Raw genomic sequence first — 21,679 nt, 5'->3', positions numbered from 1 at the left:
ATATCTGGATCTACTTGCGAGGAAAAAAAAAAAAGGCAAATAATTAAAGCGATTTTTGGAAAAGTGACTGTAAGGTGATAAAACATTTTATTTTCAATTGTAAATTCAGTGCAAGTTTCTTTGGTCCAGGGAAGAGAACAGGGCAACTCCTGTGGGGCTAGCATCAACTCTCCAAGACAGGTGTTGGGTTTTTTGTTTGGTTTTCATTTTAAGTTATACTTTTCAACTAGTAAACCAGGGGGGGAAAAAAGGAAAGTATCAGAATTATACTCCAGCTAAGTTTGTCACTGAAGGTTTGGGGTGAATTGCTCTTCTCCAATAGATGACAGAGAGAATCTCAAAGGTCAATTATGACTGTTGAGATTTGTAACATATCAAGACCTGCATGTTCAGATTTCTCATCAAATCTCAACCTTCTGCAATACAATCAAAATATGGGGGATGAGAGGGATGGAGAAAGGCAAAGAACTATCTTAATAAACACGGTATATGATAAATGACTATAATATTATAAAAACTTTCAACAAACAATACTTAACTCACTTTGCTATTACTTGGGATAACAGCTGTATTTAGTTTGCTGACAACTATCAAAGCATATTTATATTTATTATAAAAATTTATAAATGAGATATATAAATTTTTATTATCATTTATGTTTTAGTTCCTTTTGATTTCCAATACATATTTGTAATCTGACCATGTAGAGTATGTTAGAAGTGAGGCACTTGTATTTTTCTGATATAACATGTCAATTACTCAAGATTAATAATGAAGTCAAATGTTTTCATATTAACAAGCACACTTGAAATATAGAAGAATTACTTCTGACAGAAATTCAAAATTAAGAAAGCCAGGAGAAAGAATACATGGAGACACTATCCTCTGTCAGAGGTAGTGAATCCAAAAGACCCTAGTCTTACTAACTGGATTGTTTTATCATCCTCTACAACTTATGCTTTCTCTATTTGCCAACACTAATTATTTCAGTACTTTATAACTGCACCCCCCCCATTGTTATTGAGCAAGATAGGGAAACCAATACATGCATAAAATATTAAATAATGAAATACTGTTAGAATATTTGAGAGTAAGAACAGGACCCTACAGGGCCTTTCTGGAACAGACCCCTCCCTCAAATCCTCTGCCGAAGTACCCAGATAATAGTATCTGATGCACATTTCCTGAGTCATTTCACAAATGCTAAGTTGGAGAAGACTCTTGAGAGTCCCTTGGACAGCAAGGAGATCAAACCAGTCCATCCTAAAGGAAATCAGTCCTGAATATTCATTGGAAAGACTGATGATGAAGCTGGAACCCCAATACTTTGGCCACCTGATGTGAAGAACTGACTTCTTGGAAAAGACCCTGGTGCTGGGAAAGACTGAAGGCAGGAGGAGAAGGGGACGACAGAGGATGAGATGGTTGGATGGCATCACCGACTCGATGGACATGAGTTTGAGCAAGCTTTGGGAGTTCATAATGGAAAGGGAAGCCTGGCATGCTGCAGTCCACGGGGTCACAAAGTGTCAGACACAACTGAGCAACTGAACTGAAGAACAGGACTGATTGATAACCATGCCCTTTATAGAACTTGATATATCCATTTGATTAGTTGAAAGAGTAGAGGAAATTATGTGTATATTTAGGGGAAAAAGTTCTAAGCAGAGAAACTGAGAAGTACCAAGACCCTGAGGCTGGAACTTGCCTGATATGCTCAAGGAACAATAAAGTATCTGCATCTACAGTATCTTAGGAAATACACAATAATTAAGCATCAATGAGAGAGATAAGGCCATAAATTTATAACATTTCAAGCATCTTTAATTTCAGTTGCCCTGATTTGCTAGAGTAAACAACCTTTACTTTTCTAAGACTGAGAAGCCTTTAATTTTATAAAAGAAGTCTCTTTTTAAAGTGCCTTTATGTGTCATTCACTGAAAAGTGATCATGTTAAAATGCATTATTCTTTCTTTTCTCCTTTACTATCAAAATCAGTTCTTGTTTAAAATAAGCAAACTTACATATTTCAACATAAGAACATACAACAAAGTAAACACGTCAATAGGTGATTTATACTGAAGTAAAAATTAAACCTTTATTACTGAACTGGTTCAGAGTATCCCAAGGAAATGGGAACCTGAAAGATTAACACTTAGAAATATAGTAGAGTTCTTAAACTTTAGAAATAAAGAAATAACTCTTTGGGTGGCCAGAAACAAAGATTAAGTCATTATAATGAGGAAAAAACCAATTAGACCGCCTCATACTATTGCATATTCAATTCTAGAAGACAAAAGAGCTACCTTTTAGGTCTCCTGAGATGCTCAAGGAAAGGAAGTCGAACCCAATGATTTTTATACCCATCAAAGAGTTCTTTAAATATAAAGGTTACAAACATACAAAAACTAGAAAACTACTGTTAGTAAGTCTTCCCTGGTGGCTCAGATGGTAAAGCGTCTGCCTACAATGTGGGAGACCCTGGTCTGATCCCTGGGTGGGGAAGATCCCCTGGAGAAGGAAATGGCAACCCACTACAGTACTCTAGCCTGGAAAATCGCATGGATGGAGAAGCCTGGTAGGCTACAGTCCAGGGGTTGCAAAGAGTCGGACAGGACTGAGTGACTTCACTTTCACTGTTTAGGAATGATTTCTGAGAAAATTACTGTAAGACTGACTTTAACCAACCAATAACTTGAACAACTATGGCAACAGCAAGCACTGTTGGTGAACAATTAAGACTAAACTAGAGACTGGCTTAACAAGATATACCATAAATGCTGCACATCCTAACAATATAACTAATAAAAGTTGGGAGGAAAAAATGACCAAAAAGGGCTAGCAGTACAATAAATTCACTGACTACCTCATCCACATTACTCTACTCAACAAAAGTAGAATACATATTCAATTGCACATGGAATACTTATCAAGATAGACCATACACTGAGCCATAAGAAAAGTCTCAATATATTTACATGATTCAAGTCACACAAAGTATGTTCTCAACCACAATGAAATCAGAAACAGAAAGACCCCTGGAAAACTGTTAGAGATTGGGAACTAAATAACAAACTTTTCAGTAACATATAGATCAGAGAAAACAAAAGGGCAAATTAGAAAGTGTTTTGGACAAAACAAAAAATAAAACACAACATGTCAATTTGTGGGATGTTGTTAGTGGTACTTAAGGGGAAATGTTATAGCACTAAATGGCTGGGAAAGATTGAGGGTGAGAGGAGAAGGGGATGACAGAGGATGAGATGATTGGATGGCATCACTGACTCAATGGACATGAATTTGAGTAAACTCCGGGAGTTGATGATGGACAGGGAGGCGTGCCGTGGTGCAGTCCCTGGGGTCACAAAGAGTCGGACATGACTGAGAGACTGAACTGAACTGAACTGACTCTATGAGAAGAGAAGAAAGGTCTTAAATCAATAATCTCAATCTTCCACTATAAGAAACTAGGAAAAGGGCAAATAAAATCAAAGTAAGCAGACAAACAGGAATGAGAAAGGTCAAAGTGGAAATCAATGAAATAAAAACAAAGGGAAAAATAAAGTAAAATTAATAACTTGAGACAATCAATGAAACTGATAAAATTAATAAACCTTTGGCCAGACTGATCAGGAAAAGAGAGAAGATATAAATTGCCAATATCAGAAAAGAGAGAAATAGCATTACCACAGATTCTATAGACATTGAAATAATAAGCAAATGTTATGAACAATTTTATCCCCATTAAATGTGACAACTTAAATGAAATGAACACATTCTATGAAAGACACAAATGATCAAGTTTTCTCAAGAAGAAATGGATAACCTAAATAGCCCTATGTCTATCAAAAAAACTGAAATTGTTTTAAAAAAAATTCCAATAAAGAAAAATCCTGACTAGGTGGCTACATCAATGAACTTTATCAAATATTAAAGGAATAAATACGCCAATTTTATACAAACTTTTCCAAAAACCGATGAGTAGGGAAAACGTCCCAACTTACCATATACAGTCAGCATTACTCTGAAACTAGACAAAGGTTTTATAACATTACACACGAACATACTGTTTATTCTTGTTGTTTAGTTGCTAAATCGTGACCAACTCTTTTGCAGCCCCATGGACTGCAGTTCTCCAGGCTCCGCTGTCCATGGGACTTCCCGTGTAAGAACACTGGAGTGGGTTGCCATTTCCTTCTCCAGGGGATCTTCCCAACCCAAGGATCAAACCTGGGTCCCCTGCACTGGCAGGTAGATTCTTTACTGCTGAGTCACCAGGGAAGCCCATATCATTTATTAAAAATTAGTAAACTTAATTTTTAAAACTCCTACTAGAATGTATCTTTTTTCATTATTTCATCTTGGTAAGAAACTTCAATCTTATTATCTGGGTTTTTGTCAAGTTCAGGGAAATAGTATTAAATTATATTTTATAGCTTCATTGTCTTACCTCTATTCTCTTTCTAGAACTTCTAGTGCTGTCTCCCATGACTTTTTTCATTTATTTTGTGTTTTTCTGTCTTTTTGTTCTAGACTCGAGGGGACAAGAATCAGAAAGATACAGGTTCTAATGGCTAGCTATTATAACCTGAAGAGGTCTCAGATTAACTTTTCTGTGAATAGTTGTTATGTTACCAGAGACAGTCTACTGTAACATTTTTAAAAAATTCTGCTACAATTGCTTCTGCTTCAAGTAATGAAGCAGAAAGTAATTCAAGGTAATTCAAGCAAACTCTCCCATTGCAGAAAACTAAGAACACTTCTAAAACAAAAATCAGAAAACAAGCATGATAATGACTAGCAGTAATCAGGCTGGAAACCAGCTGGGAACCCAGAAACAAGCAAAGCACGGGAGATTTTTGTCCTAAGACCGCTCTCCTAAACAGAAGATGTAACTGAAAGGCAAAGGCATGTTTTGCCAAGAGTCAAAATCTAGAGCCTGCCAAGGGTGAAGAGTCTAGTAATCAGCATCAACTAGGACCCTACAGGGCTGCACCCTAGCATGAGGGGTCAATCAGAATTAAAACGGCCCTCCAATTACTCTGCAGTTTGCCTCTGAATCACTTGAGAGGACCAGAAAAATCACAACCCTCAGAACATGGATGGACTAAAGTGGTCACTCTAGGTACCTGAGAGAAGCAAATAAAAATTCTCTGGAGAAAGATAACATTATCATAGGCCTCATGCAATTTAGTAATAGAACCTTATAAAAATTCATTACTAAAATTACATAAACTAAGTACAGAATACTTTTTAAAATAAACCTAATAGTTTCTTCATACCACAGTGATAACTAAAAGCATCCAAAAATTTTTAAATTCCCTCTATTATTTGTATAAATTTGGGGGCATTCAGAAATATAAACAAGAATTTATAAATACGGAACACATCAACTTTCTGTAGTTTGACTATGTTGTCAAAACACATTATGCATTTTGAGACATCTTTTCTTTTAATCCCTCAATATTACATATGAGCAAACTTTAAAATGTACTTGCCATGTTTTAAAAACTAAACAGCAATGATCTTATTTTTCAGTGTGGTCTATTTTAGCATAGAAGGGACCACACCCTACACAAGAGCATGCAACATTTCAGAAATAAGCAAAAACAGAAAACGCACCCATTCTGCAATTTAAGCACAGAGTTATAAAACATATACACGTTACTCAATATTCTATCTTGTTTACCATTTAACTGAGCTCATGTCCTAAAACTTATTTTCCTTTCCTAGAAGTGGAAATAAAAAATGATTTTAAAATACTATCTTTTAGAAGTTTTACCACTTCAACAATGCTGAATTTTAATACTTTATTTATTGAAATAGATTTTAATCTCCAAGTAGCTAGAAATAATATTAACAGTATCTTCTTTCTTTTTTCATACCAATAGTATCTGGGAGGTCTAACAATTCATTGTGCTGCAAGTCAAGGTTGGTTATCTGTGTGCAGTTTCCAATCTCCTTTGGAAGGTGTTCAAGTTGATTGTGAGCTACATCCAGCGTAATGAGGTTACATAATTCACCTGTAAATTGATCAACATAAAAATGTAAGAATTTCTGGGAGATAAAACATTTTATATCATAACTATATTTTTTCTCACAAAGTAAAAGTTAAACAAAATCTGAAACTCTTCTTTGAAAATGGCATCTTACAAATACTGAACTATGTTGTACACCTGAAGCTAATATATGGTTTTATGTCAATTATACCTAAAGAAAAAAAGAAAATGACATCTGATAACATTAACATGTTGACTGTAAATCATTATCAACCAATATTATATATTTTTAATTAACAAATTTAACCACATTTACATTTGTACATTCTATACTTCAAAAAGAGCTTACTAATTTTTAAATCAAATTCAAAATAATATCAGATAGATCTTAATTTGAGGGTCACCTTACCTCAAAATATATATGCTTTCAAATATGCATGTGTTCTAATGTTATATAAATATGTAAAGAGAGAGTCAGAAATCAAAAACTGCTTCTTAATATTACTCCAAAAGGATACATATTTTTCTCCTCATTCTGTTTGAAAGGACTGTATGGGCAATTTAGATTATTCTTAACGTTTTTCTGTCTTCAAAAACTTATTTATAACAGCTCGATTGGCTCTCTCATGATTTTTCCTTTTTTGGGGGGGTGAAGTTGGAAATACTGAGCAAGTAAATGTGGGAGTTGGACTGTGAAGAAGGCTGAGCGCTGAAGAATTGATGCTTTGAATTGTGGTGTTGGAGAAGACTCTTGAGAGTCCCTTGGACTGCAAGGAGATCCAACCAGTCCATTCTAAAGGAGATAAGCCCTGGGTGTTCTTTGGAAGGAATGATGCTAAAGCTGAAACTCCGTACTTTGGCCACCTCATGCGAAGAGTTGACTCATTGGAAAAGACTCTGATGCTGGGGAGGGATTGGGGGCAGGAGGAGAAGGGGACAACTGAGGATGAGATGGCTGGATGGCATCACTGACTCGGTGGACGTGAGTCTGAGTGAACTCCGGGAGTTGGTGATGCACAGGGAGGCCTGGCGTGCTGCGATTCATGGGGTCGCAAAGAGTCGGACACGACTGAGCGACTGAACTGAACTGCTGCTAAGTCGCTTCAGTTGTGTCCGACTCTGTGCGACCCCATAGACGGCAGCCTGCCAGGCTCCCCCGTTCCTGGGATTCTCCAGGCAAGAACATTGGAGTGGGTTGCCATTTCCTTCTCCAGTGCATGAAAGTGAAAAGTGAAAGTGAAGTCGCTCGGTTGTGTCCGACTCTTCGCGACCCCATGGACTGCAGCCTACCAGGCTCCTCCGTCCATGGGGTTTTCCAGGCAAGAGTACTGGAGTGGGGTGCCATTGCCTTCTCTGGAACTGAACTAAAGAGAAGTAAATAAAGTGCATAAAACTAAAAAATGGGTGTAAGGCATATTACTGTCACATCCTAAGCAACAAAGAAAAAACAGATTAACTAGATTTCAAAATTGAAAACTTATGTGTATAAAGGACACTATCAAGAGAATGAAAAGGCAACCCATAGAATAGGGGGAAATATTGACAAATCATGTATCTGGGAAGGGATTAACAGCCCAAGTGTATAAGGAGCTTCCATAATTCAACAGCAACCAAAAAAACCAATTTAAAAGTGGGTAAAGAAACTGAACATTTTCCCAAAGATATGCAAATGAACAATAAACACATGAAAGCTGTTCAACATCACTAATCATTTAAAAATGCAAATCAGTTACATGAGGTACTACTTTACACCCCTGAAGATGGCTGTAAACAAACGCAAACAACAAAACAAAACAATGTTGGCAAGGATATGGAAAAATTGGAATCCTTGTGCTTTACCCCCAGGAGTCCCACTGCAGGTTCTCAGAGTGAAGATAAAAGTCCCCTCCTATTCTCACCTAGGCATATCATATTCAAAATCATATACAGAAAATCAAAGATAAAATTTTGAAAGACAGAGGCCGGGGAGGCAGGGGGAACTTTACCTATATAGGAACAAGGTAAATACACTGGACTTCTCTTCAGTAATGATGCAGGCAAGAAGAAAATGGAATGGAATACTTACAAAGTGATGAGAGAAAAAAAAAACACCAACCTAAAAGTTTGTACCCAATGAAATTATCCTTCAAAGTAAAGGAGAAATAAAGACCTCCTTAGATAAACAGAAATGAGGGAATCTGTCACCAGTATACCTGTCTTTCAAGAAATATTAAAATAAGTTCTTCAGAAAGAAGGAAAATGATGTAAGTCAGAAACTTAGCTCTACACAGAGAAAAGAACAATAGAGAAGGAATAAGATAAAATAAAATCTTTTATATTCTTAAACTCTTAATTGATCTAACAGATAACAGTTTCTTAAAAGTATGAAGAGCAACAATATACTGGGTAACTATACATTAAGGATAAATGAAATGAATGACAGCAGTGTTATAAGGGACAGGAGAGAAGAACTGGGAATATTCTGTTATAAGCAACCACACTGAGTGGTATAGTGTTATTTGATGGTGGACTTATATTAGCTGTAAATTTACGCCACAAACTCCAGGGCAATCACAAACATACATATATACAAGCAAAAAAAAATAATAATAATACAAGTATAAATGATACGCTAAGGAGAGAAAAAATGAAATAATACAAAATGCTCAATTAAACCCAGATAATGCAGAAAAATGATTTAAGACAAAAAAAAAAAAAGAGAGAACAAGTTATAGAAAACAGTTCCAAATATGGCTGATATCAATCCAACTAAATCAATAAACGCTTTTAATATGAAAGTGAATGCAAGACAGAGACTATCAGAGGGGACTTAAGAAATAAGACCCTGCCCCCCAGCCCCACTAAACAGTACAGTCTTTTAAAACCTACTTTACAGACACAGGTGGATTAAGAATAAAGGGATAGATAAATACAATGTTAATGTTAATCAAAAGAGAGCTGAAATATTTACACAAATTTCACACAAAGCCAACTTCAAAGCAAGGAAAATTATCAGAGATACAGAAAGCATTACATAATGATAAACAGAACAATTCTCTAATAAAAAAGAAAAAAAGCCTTTAAGTGTAAGCAGCTGTTTATCTCCTCCGCATATTGTGTAGTACCTAGTACACAGCACTATGTTAACTGAAAGAATAAATGATAACGGGGGAAAATAAAATTTAGATGCTAATACTCTTCATGCCACAAGTAACAAATGTTTTCTGTATTTGCCACAACTTTTCTAGTAATACTCAAAGTTGTTTCAATTCCTATGAAAGGAACTCCTACTACTTTCAAGGAAGATGCACAAATTCAAGTATATGAGAGTCCCAGCACATAAATAAAGCAAGTTGAGAGGAGACTGGCTAACTATAGCTTATATGAAACAGATATGATTCAACTCAGCTCAATGACTGCTATATTACAGGACTCCTCAAACTCAATACTGAAATATTTTAGACCAGATAATTCTTTGCTGTAGAAAGGTGTCCTGTGCATCAGCAGCATGCCTTGTCCTTTTAGCCAAAAGATGCCAAGAGCACCTCCCCACCAGTCATGACAATCATCTAGACATTAACAAATGTCCTTTGTTGTGTAACATTGCCAAAACTGCCCCAGGCTATCACTGCAATGTTGCGATGAGAAATACTATCAATCCTCAAATGAATGCATTCACTCAAATACTGTCCAATCCTCACACCTTTCAAAAAAAAACCTAGAAATTTATATTTTCATATAAAATCTAATGTTCAAATACTAACAACTAATTTTTAGGTTAAAACAAAACAAAACACTGCGTTATCAAACATATCTGTGGACTTTTTTTTTTTTTTACAGTATTCAGGATACCAGTTTGATACCCATGAACACAGAAGCAGATGAATTACCAGTATCTTATGACAGGAACTTACATATGACTATCTAACATTAAACTAAAAAATAACTTTTTAAAATGCAGAATATAATTACTTTGATTCAAATTAAGTTAAATCCTTTTTGATTTATGTAAATCACCATTCATATGATAACTGAATTATTTTGAGCATATATTCTCTCCAGAAAATCATCCTCTAACAATACAACACTGCAACATCAGGAAATCATGTTAACTCTGATACATTAAGGAGAGTGTCATCTACTAATACTTTTTTCTCACAATCTAGTGATTATGGTTTTGAAAATGCTTAAAACTCAGGAAATATTTAATTTTTTAACAGCATCAGCACACAAAAATAACCTGATTTTTAAGTTTGATCTGTTAGTCCATGAACTACAATAAACTCATGAGTAAATTATATATATTGCTGAGTTAAATTTGAAACTTATTTTTAGATTTTCCCCAAAACCCATGTATACATTTTAAGACATGAAAAACATTTTCCCTTTGGAACTGAATTTTTTTCAGTCCAATGAAAAAGATCTAAAAAACTTCAGGGACGTTTATAATAAAATACAGCTTCCAGGAAAATCTAAAATATTTTCAAAACTAATCCAAAATGTCCTATTAAATGTACAAAACATTTTTAGTGTGGGGGAAAAAAAGAAGCTTAAGATCTCTCTTCTTTAGAGCAACACTCATAACTGCTCAAGCTTTTTTTCTTCATATGCAAATAGTCAGAAACATCTGACAATTCTGAATATATGATAAACTCTGCACTAGTCAATACTGTGCCAGGATAAGACCTTGTGTTACAATTCAGAAAAGACAGGATATTAAATATTGAAGGAGTTCATAAAATACTTTCATACTATTTATTATTTCTATATTATGTCCAGTTATCTAGTACTTCTAAACATTTATTTTACTATATATGATCCAAATTGCCGGGAGCCAGCATGGGGAATCCCGCCCATGGCAAACGTCATGAGGAAGAGGGCCTGGCAAAAAGCAAAGGCCGAGATCAGGCTTCAGGGGTACCCCTGGATTTTCCTGAGCATCTACCCCAAAAACCAGAGTCTGCCTGCTTTATTGTACTATGCTCTCCACTCTTCTGACATAACAGGGGGCTATCCCTGACCACCTTTCTCTGGAAAGAGTTAACTTAGCACCGCAGTTAACAGTCTCCTACACATAAAAGGAGTGTCTCAGCTCAAACCCCTCTGATGGAGGGGGAGGGGGAGGGGAGGGGGGGGGGGGGGGGGGGGGGGAGGGGGAGGGAGAGAGAAGAGGCACGCAGCTTAAAGCATCTTAAAGATACAGAGCCTTTTCTAAAAAGCTAAAAATTATGCTGGTGATGGGTTTTCATTGTTGAGTCAATGACTGCTGCCAGGCCTCCATATTCTTTATCTTTTAGGCACCTGGAGGATATTAATCAATGTAATTGGGATATAGAAAAAGGAATATAGTAGTTTTGATGTTAGCAATACTAGACTTTTGAGTTAGTGAACTTTCTCTGTTATAAATCACTGTACTCCTCTTTCCTTGTTATAAATTGTTGTGTCCTTGCTATATAAGAATGTAACCTTAATTAGTGCTTTCTGAGAGTGTCACCAGACTTTAGTAAGAACAACACTTTTAAGGCAAATAAGTTTTCTGGTTGACAGACCCTTATCAGAAAAGGGCCATAAAATGTTAATAGGCCACCTGGCCAGAAGATGATGTAAATCACCTAAGACTTGTGTATACAGCTAGGTATACAGAGAGAAAGCCTGGTCTCCATAAGAGTCAGGGCTGCTGACGCTGCATAACTTTGTATTATCCATTGATCTCTACGTACAACCAAAAGTATAAAAAGCTTTCCCAGACAATAAAGGATGGACCAGTTTCTCAGACCAGCTTCTTGAACAGGTTTTCTTGGAAATCTGGCTCCCCCCGTGTAGACTCTCTCTCTTTCTCCCTCTCCCTCCCTCTCCTTTGCAGGCTGATCCCTTCCAACACAGAGGCTCACCTAGTCTATTTATTTGCCCTGGCCTCTAAGACCCACCTGAGAGGGAGCCCAAGGCAGGGCACCCTCCGATATTCAAGCGGGTGCCGGTGGCCTAACATAGACGGTGCAAGTTCCTTGCTTGGAACTTTACTGGTTTTCCACGTAAACCAAGTTATTCAGCATCTTTTCTCCACTAATTTTCCTACTACATTATTCTTTCCTAATCTCTCTGTATATTTCTAAATAAATAAGTTTCTCTTCGCCAACTCCATTCCCGCTTCGAATTCCCTGGATCCACCAGGGCTGGACCCCGGTATCAAATATTACTTTAAAAATATAAATTCATTTCAGACGGTTCTAAAGAATAATAATCAATATCTTAACAGTGACTTGTCTCTGGCTAAGTTTAAGAGTGGTTTTTCTTTTCTACTTTATAGATTTGTATTTTGTGATTTTTCAATGTTCTTGTACATCTTTTAATCTAAAGAGGAAAGTGGAGAGGGGGACAGATTCAAGACATAAAATGAGCAGTCTCTCCTACACTATACATGAAGAGCAGTTTTCAAACCATAAATAGAAGTTTCCTGGCTGCGGAGCAAATGTACCTTTTAGTGAAAATGAATGCACCATGTTATCATATTGATGACACCAGCCATTAATAAGAAACATTTTATGACTCACATTCCATATTTACTAAGCAATTTTTTAAAATTTGACTTCCTACAGAGAGAACATAGACTTCATTGATTCACCCTACAAATGTTTATTAAGCACCTACTGTGTGTTAGACACTATTCTAGGAATTGAAGACACAATCGGAAAAAAGAGGGACAAGGCAAGAAAAAAGTTTTCTGCCCTCAGCGAACTTGTATTTTAATACGGAAAAATAAACAATATATATAACCAAGGTGAGGGTATAAGGAGAAAAGGAAAGATATACCAATTTGAATGCAGAGTACCAAAGAACAGCAAGGAGAGATAAGAAAGCCTTCCTCAGCAACCAATGAAAAGAAATAAAGGAAAACAACAGAATGGGAAAGACTAGAGATCTCTTCAAGAAAATTAAGAGATACCAAGGGAGCATTTCATGCAAAGATGGGCTCAATAAAGGGCAGAAATGGTAGGGACCTAATAGAAGCAGAAGATATTAAGAAGAGGTGGCAAGAATACACAGAAGAACTGTACAAAAAAGATCTTCACGACCCAGATAATCACAATAGTGTGATCACTCACACTCAGCTAGAGCCAGACATCCTGGAATGTGAAGTCAATTGGGCCTTAGGAAGCATCACTACAAACAAAGCTAGCGTAGGTGATGGAATTCCAGTTGAGCTATTTCAAATCTTGAAAGATGATGCTGTGAAAGTGCTGCACTCAATATGTCGGCAAATTTGGAAAACTCAGCAGTGGCCACAGGACTGGAAAAGGTCAATTTTCATTCCAGTCTCAAAGAAAGGCAATGCCAAAGAATGCTCAAACTACCACACAATTGCACTCATCTCACACACTAGTAAAGTAATGCTCAAAATTCTCCAACCAGGCTTCAGCAATACGTTAACCGTGGACTTCTAGATGTTCAAGTTGGTTTTAGAAAAGGCAGAGGAACCAGAGATCAAATTGCCAACATCCGCTGGATCATCGAAAGAGCAAGACAGTTCCAGAAAAACATCTATTACTGCTTTATTGACTATGTCAAAGCCTTTGACTGTGTGGATCACCACAAACTGTGGAAAATTCTGAAAGAGATGGGAATACCAGACCACCTGTCCTGCCTCTTGAGAATCCTGCATGCCGGTCAGGAAGCCCCAGTTAGAACTGGACATGGAACAACAGACTGGTTCCAAATAGGAAAAGGAGTACATCAAGGCTGTATATTGTCACCCTGCTTATTTAACTTATATGTAGAGTGCATCATGAGAAACACTGGGCTGGAAGAAGCACAAGCTAGAATCAAGATTGCTGGGAGAATTATCAATAACCTCGGATATGCAGATGATACCACCCTTATGGTAGAAAGTGAAAAACTAAAGAGCCTCTTGATGAAAGTAAAAGAGGAGAGTGAAGAAGTCGGCTTAAAGCTCAAGACTCAGAAAACGAAGATCATGGCATCTGGTCCCATCACTTCATGGGAAATAGATGGGGAAACAGTAGAAACAGTGGCTGACTTTATTTTTTGGAGCTCCAAAATCACTGCAGATGGTGACTGCAGCCATGAAATTAAAAGACGCTTACTCCTTGGAAGAAAAGTTATGACCAACCTAGACAGCATATTAAAAAGCAGAGACATTACTTTGTCAACAAAGGTTCATCTAGTGTCAAGGCTATGGTGTTTCCAGTGGTCATGTATGGATGTAAGAGTTGGACTATAAAACAGCTGAGCACAGAAGAATTGATGCTTTTGAACTGTGGTGTTGGAGAAGACTCTTGAGAGTCCCTTGGACTGCAAGGAGATCCAACTAGTCAATCCTAAAGGAAATTGGTCCTAAATATTCATTGGGAGGACTGATATTGAAGCTGAAACTCCAATACTTTGGCCACCTGATGCGAAGAGCTGACTCATTGGAAAAGACCCTGATGCTGGGAAAGATTGAGGGCAGGAGGAGAAGGGGACAACAGAGGATGAGATGGTTGGATGGCATCACCGACTTAATGGACAAGTTTGGGGGAACTCCAGGAACTGGTGATGGACAGGAAGGCCTGGCGTGCTGTGGTTCATGGGGTTGCAAAGAGTGGGACACGACTGAACAACTGAAATGAACTGAACTGAGGATGTATAAAAGCTATAAAAGAAAATAAAGCAATGGAAAGAGTCTGATGGTGGGAAGGAGAGATCAGAGGTATTGACAGTAAGCAGAAAAGGAAAATAATCCCAATGGAGTAGCATTTGAATATACACACCTGAATAATGGAAGAGGAAAGAAACAATGGAAATATCTGGGGGAAGCTGAGTGAACAGCGAATACAAAGAATCTGAGGCAAGAAAGTAGATCAAAACCCAACAGAAAGCCGATGTAATTGGAATAATGAGTAACGAAGAAAGTGATAGATGAAGTAGCCCAGAGTCAGATTTATTTAGTCTTGTGGGCTAAGGTAGTAACTTCAACTTTGATTAAGGAAACAGTGGTGTCGTATTAACAGTAGGGTTTTCTTTGTTTGTTGGAGCAATTTCAGGTTTACGGGAAAACTGCAAATTAAGTACAGAGTTCTTATATACCACCTTCCCCATGGTTTCCACTATTACTAACATCCAACATTGTGCATTACAGTTGATGAACCAACATTTAGAGATTATCAACTAAAAGTCCATATTTTACACTGACATCCATCCACTCTTTGTGTTGTCCAGTTCTGTAGATTCTGGTAAATGCATAATAGCCTGTACCCATGATTATATTATCATATATAAGTTTTACTGACCTAAAAATAAAAATCTTCAGTGTTTCACTACTCATTGATCTGACTCTCCTGTACTAGGGCCCCGGCAACTACTGATCTTTTACTTCTGCCTTTTCCAGAATGTTGTATAGTTAGAATCACACGATACACAGCTTTTCCAGATTAATTTCTTTCATTTAGAAATATGCATTTCGTTTACCACTGAACAATATTCCATTGTATGGGTATACCACTTTATTATTCACTTATTTATTGAAGCATATCTTGGTTACTTACAATTTTTAGCAATTATGAATAGAACAACTAAAAATATTTTGTGTACAGTTTTTTGCATGGACGTAAGAGAAGGCAATGGCACCCCACTCCAGTACTTTTGCCTGGAAAATCCCATGCACAGAGGAGCCTGGTAGGCTGCAGTCCACGGGGTCACTAAGTCGGGCACGACTGAGCAACTTCACTTTCCCGTTTCACTTTCATGCACTGGAGAAGGAAATGGCAACCCACTCCAGTGTTCTTGCCTGGAGAATCCCAGGAATGGGGGAGCCTGGTGGGCGGCCATCTATGGGGTCGCACAGAGTCGGACACAGCAGTGACTTAGCAGCAAGTTTAACTCATTTGGGTAAAGATAAGCATGACTGATAGATTTTATGGTAAGACTGTGTTCAGCTTTGCAAGAAACTGCCACTGTCTTCCAAAGTGGCTGTACTCATTTGCATTCCAACAGTAATAAATGAAGTTTGCACCAGGATTTGCTATTGTCCAGCCCAAAACAATGGAATAAAATTGTGGTATATTCACACTGTGGAATATTACACAGTGGTGAAAAATAGTAACCTCTAACTACATATACCAGTATGATAGCTTAGTGAAGAACTGTAAACCTGTTTCTGTTGTTGTTGTTCAGTTGCTCAATTGTGTCCAACTCATTGTGACTCCATGGACTAGAGCATGCAGGCTTCCCTGTCCTTCACTATCTCCCAGAGTTTGTTCAAACTGTCCAATGAGTCCATAATGCAATTCAACAATCTCATCCTCTCTCACCCCTTCTGCTCCTGTCCTTGATCTTTCCCAGCATCATGGTTTTTACCAATGAGTTGGCTCTTAACTTGGAGTTAAGATTAGAGTTAACTTGGAGTTAAGTTAATATTGGAGTTTCACTTCAGCATCAGTCCTTCCAATGAATATTCAGGGTTGACTTCCTGTAGGATTGGCAGGCTGAACTTCTTGCATTCCAAGGGACTCTGAAAAATCTTCTCCAGCATCACAATTTGAAAGCATCGATTCTTCGGTACTCAGCCTTCTTTACGGTTCAACTCTCACATCCATACATGACTACTGGCAAAACCATAGCTCTGACTCAGTTCAGTTGTGTCCGACTCTTTACAACCCCGTGGACTGAAGCACACCAGGCTTCCTTGTCCATCACCAACTCCTGGAGCTTGCTCAAACTCATGTCCATCGAGTCAGTGATGCCATCCACCCATCTCATCCTCTGTTGTCCCCTTCTCCTGCTGCCCTCAGTCTTTCCCACGATCAGGGGCTTTTCCAATGAGTCAGTTCTTTGCATCAGGTGGCCAGAGTAATGCAGCTTCAGCTTCAGTATTACTCTTCCAATGAATATTCAGGGTTGATTTCCTTTAGGATGGACTGGTTTGATCTCCTTGAAATCCAAGGGACTCTCAAGAGTCTTCTCCAACACCACAGTTCAAAACCATCAATTCTTCAGCACTCAGCTTTCTATACGGTCCAACTCTCACATCAATACATGACTAGTGGAAAAACAATAGCTTTGAAAATACAGACCTTTGTTGGGAAAGTAATCTCTCTGCTTTTTTAATATGCTGTCTAGGTTGGTCATAACTTTTCTTCCAAGAAGCAAGCATCTTTTAATTTCATGGCTTCAGACACCATCTGCAGTGGTTTTGGAGCCCCAAAATATTAAGTCTGTCACTGTTTCCATTGTTGCCCTATCTATTTGCCATGAAGTTATGGGACCAGATGCCATGATCTTCATTTTCTGAATCTTGAGCTTTAAGCCAACTTTTTCACTCTCCTCTTTCACTTTCATCAAGAGGCTCTTTAGTTCTTCTTCACTTTCTGCCATAAGGTGGTGTCTTCTGCATATCTGAGGTTATGATACTTCTCCAGGAAATCTTGATTCCAGCTTGTGCTACAACCAGCCTTGCATTTCACATGATGTACTCTGCATTTAAGTTAAATAAGCAGGGTGACAATATACAGTCTTGATGTACTCCTTTCCCAATTTGAAACCAGTGTGTTGTTCCATGTCCAGTTCTAACTGTTGCTTCTTGGTCTGCATACAGATTACTCAGAAAGCAGGGGAGGTGGTCTGGTATTCCCATCTCTTTCAGAATTTTCCAGTTTGCTGTGATCTACATAGTCAAAGGCTCTAGTGTAGTCAATGAAGCAGAAGTAGATGCTTTTCTGGAATTCTTTTTTCTATGATCCAGGAGATGTTGGTAATTTGATCTCCGATTCCTCTGCCTTTTCTAACCCCAGCTTGTACATCTAAAAGTTCTCAGTTCACGCACTGTTGCAGCCTAGCATGGAGAATTTTGAGCATTGTAGTGTGTGAGATGAGTGCAACTGTGCAGTAGTTCTTTGGTATTGCCTTTCTTTGGGGTTGGAATAAAAACTGACCTTTTCCAGTCTTGTGGCCACTGCTGAGTTTTCCAAATTTGCTGGCATATTGATTGCAGCATTTTAACAGCATCATCTTTTAGTACTTGAAATAGCTCAACTGGAATTTCATCACCTCCACTAGCTTTGTTCGTAATGATGCTTCCTAAGGATCACTTGACTTCACACTCCAGGATTTCTGGCTTTAGGTGAGTAATCACACCGCTGCGGTTACTGGCGTCATGAAGATCTTTTTTGTATAGTTCTTCTGTGTATTCTTGCCACCTCTTAATATCTTCTGCTTCTGTTAGGTCCATACCATTTTTATCCTTTATTGTGCCCATCTTTGCATGAAATGCTCCCTTAGTATCTCTAATTTTCATGAGATCTCTAGACATTTCCATTCTATTGTTTTCCTCTATTTCTTTGCACTGTTCGATTAAGAAGGCTTTCTTATCTCTCCTCGCTCTTCTTTGGAACTCTGCATTCATATGGGTATATCTTTCCTCTTCACTTGCCTTTCACTTCTCTTCCTTTCTCAGCTATTTGTAAGGCCTCCTCAGACAGCCATTTTGCCTTTTTGCATTTCTTCTTCTTGAGGATGGTTTGATCACTGTGTCCTGTAGTATGTCACAAACCTCCATCCATAGTTCTTCAGGCACTCTATGAAACTGAATCCCTTGAATCTATTTGTCACTTCCACTCTACAATCATAAGGGATTTGATTTACATCATACCTGAATGGCCTGGTGGTTTTCCTTACTTTCTTCAATTTAAGCCTGTTTTTTGCAAGAAGGAGTTCATGATCTGAGCCACAGTCAACTCCTGGTCTTTTTTTGTGCTGTCTGTATGGAGCTTCTCCATCTTCAGCAGCAAAGAATATAATCCATCTGATTTTGGTATTGACCATCTGGTGATGTCCATGTGTAGAGTCATCTCTTGTGTTGTTGGTAAGAGGGTGTTTGCTATGACCAATGCGTTATCTTGGCAAAACTCTGTTAGCCTTTGCTCTGCTTCATTTTGTACTCCAAAGCCAAACTTGCCTATAAACTCCAGGTATCTCTTGACTTCCTACTTTTGCATTCCAGTCCCCAGTGATGAAAAGGACATTTTTTTTTTTTTTTTTTTTTTTTTTGGTTTAGTTCTAGAAGGTCTTGTAGGTCTTCACAGAACCATTCAAATTCACCTTCTTCAGCATAGTGCTTGGGGCATAGACTTAGATTGCTATGATATTGAATGGTTTGCCTTGGAAACAAATTCTGTCATCTTTGAGATTGCACCCAAGTACTACATTTAGGACTGTTGCTGACTATGAGGGCTACTCCACTTCTTCTAAGGGATTCTTGCCCACAGTAGTAGACACAATGATCTGAATTAAATTTGCCCATTCCAGTCAATTTTAGTTCACTAATTCCTAAAATGTCAATGTTCACTCTTGCCATCTCCTATTTGACCACTTCCAATTTACCGTGATTCATGGACCTAACATTCCAGATTCCTATAATATTGTTCTTTACAGCATTGGACTTTACTTCCATCACCAGCCACATATACAACTGGGTTTTGTTTTCACTTTGGCTCAGCCTCTTCATTCTTTCTGAAGCTATTTCTCCACTCTTCTCCAGTAGCAGTATTCCAGATGCAAAAGGCAGTGGGACACATTGCCTCTCATTTCCAGACCTTGGACAGTTAAAATATTCATCAAACAGACAGGCAATTTTTGGAGGAAAAAGGTTTTACCTCCCTTCTCGAGACTGTAAGTATTGATAATTAAAATGCTTAAATAAGGAATTCTTGAGCATTATTGAGAAAATTAAATTTGTGGGGTTTAACCAGTAACAAAGAAACATTATTATACAAACATGTGAATACACTATGAGCCTAAAACACAACAGAAAATAAACTATTACTACAAGAGCATTAAGTCAGTCAGTCAGACAAGATTCTTGTGTGCACATTTTCTTTACCAGACATAATACTAGACACTAAAGGCACAAAGACACTGCAGTACACTAAATGCCTGTTTTCGTGAAATTAAAAATTAGTAGGAAACTACATGTGATTTGAGGACAGCTACAGAGGGTCCTGTTTATTAAATTTCAACATTAAAGAGTCTTTCTTTTGGATCTTCAAGACCAAGGGAAGATACAAGGGAAGATGAGAGAGAAGACCTGGAACCTTCAATACCAAACTAAGGAATCTGGATCTTTTTGATCAACTAATAAAACAAAATTTAAAGATTCTGAATAATGCATGATAATCAGAATGCTATTCTAAAAAGACTATTTACTCATAGATTTGAAAGGATGGATAGCTTAGGAAGCACAGTCTATTAGGAAACTACTGTAACTAGCTCACATGAAATAATATGAGGGTCTATACAAAATCAATAGTAGTAGAATGAACACGAGGGCTATATCTCCCACTAGGAGAGCTATTAAGAGAGATGGAAAAAGCAGTATGAATGAAATAAGACAAGTAATTATCAAACTACATATGTTAAAGCCCATATACAAATTGTTGGAAACCAGAAATAAAGAAAAATATTAAAACTATACAGAGTAAAAAAGACTTTACAAACAAACAAATATAACAGAAAAACTCTTGTCAGAAACCAAGCAAGCCAAGGGAAAAAAAAAAAAAAATAGGGAAAGCAGAGCTATCTTAAAAATAATTAATAAAAAAGAAAATATGCCAAACTAGAATTTTGTAACAGGAAAAAAAACTATTAAAAATGAAAACAAAATAAAGGCTTTCAGACACACAGAAGCATAAAAAATTCAATCAGAGTAGACCTGGGCTACAATATACATTAAAAGAAGTTCTTTGGGCAAAAAGAAAATACCAAGTAGAGATTCAGATCTACTCAAAGAATGAAAAGCACTAGAGGGAATAAACACATGGGCAAATCTCAAAATTTTTCAGCATTTTTAGTCTCTTTAAAAGATAACAAAAAAGGATGATGACACATCAAAAGGCACAGGAACCAATTAACATAGAGTTCACAATAACCAAAGATGGAATAATTTGAGCAACAAAACGGTAAAGAATAATATTGGATTGAAACGCACAGAATAAATGAGTCCAGACTGATATAATTAACTGAATAAATAAATGGGGGAGAAAGGACAGCTCTTCTTTATAGAAGAATTTCAATTAATAAATACAAAAGAAACAAGGGAAATTTTAAAAAATCATCATTCAGTTCAGTTGCTCACTCGTGTCCGACTCTTTGTGACCCCATGAACCGCAGCACGCCAGGCCTCCCTGTCCATGACCAACTCCTGGAGTTTAGAGAATATAGTAATAATTGCTTCAGGGAAGATCTACCAACAAAAGCTAAAATTTATAAACAAAAGGTGAGGGAGAAACAAGATACTGACATAGTCCAAAATCGGTACTTCCCAAGGTAGTTATTAATTTAAAGGAAAAAATTATTAACTTCAAAGTGGAGCAACATAGCAGAAACCACCATAACCAAGTGGTCTCGGTCAAAATTACCAGTAATGAGACATATCAACATCATGTATCTCTTGATATGATTCAATGGGAAAGGTATACAATCACTTCTATGGTATTCTTGACAAAATCTCGTAACTTTAAACTAGTTATGACAAAAATATACCAATAAAAAATGAGTTATATAAAGTATCCCATCTGTATACTTCAAATGTAGCCAGTATTAAGTTATGGATATGTACTGTAAATGCTAGACTAGTTAAGAAGGCATGAAATGAGGGGGAAGGGAAAAGTAACAAATGGCACAAAAAGAACATAGCGAGATGACAGATTTTA

General features: G+C 37.3%; 1 protein-coding gene across 12 annotated transcripts in view; it reads right to left on the bottom strand.

Annotated features, from left to right (window-relative positions):
* SHOC2 (SHOC2 leucine rich repeat scaffold protein) overlaps positions 1–21,679 on the bottom strand; it is an 85,035-nt gene that overhangs the window by 21,734 nt on the left and 41,622 nt on the right. For all 12 annotated transcript variants that reach the window (XM_060404459.1, XM_060404460.1, XM_004020195.5 and 9 more), the window contains one exon: positions 5,886–6,023. In XM_060404459.1, coding sequence (XP_060260442.1) covers positions 5,886–6,023 — 138 coding nt within the window. The remainder of the gene's footprint in view (positions 1–5,885; positions 6,024–21,679) is intronic.

Source organism: Ovis aries, chromosome 22 (assembly GCF_016772045.2).
Source record: "Ovis aries strain OAR_USU_Benz2616 breed Rambouillet chromosome 22, ARS-UI_Ramb_v3.0, whole genome shotgun sequence".
In the NCBI taxonomy this organism is placed as follows: Eukaryota; Metazoa; Chordata; class Mammalia; order Artiodactyla; family Bovidae; genus Ovis; species Ovis aries.
The sequence above is the reverse complement of the archived record's forward strand: the minus strand, read 5'-3'. Positions and strand labels throughout refer to the sequence as shown.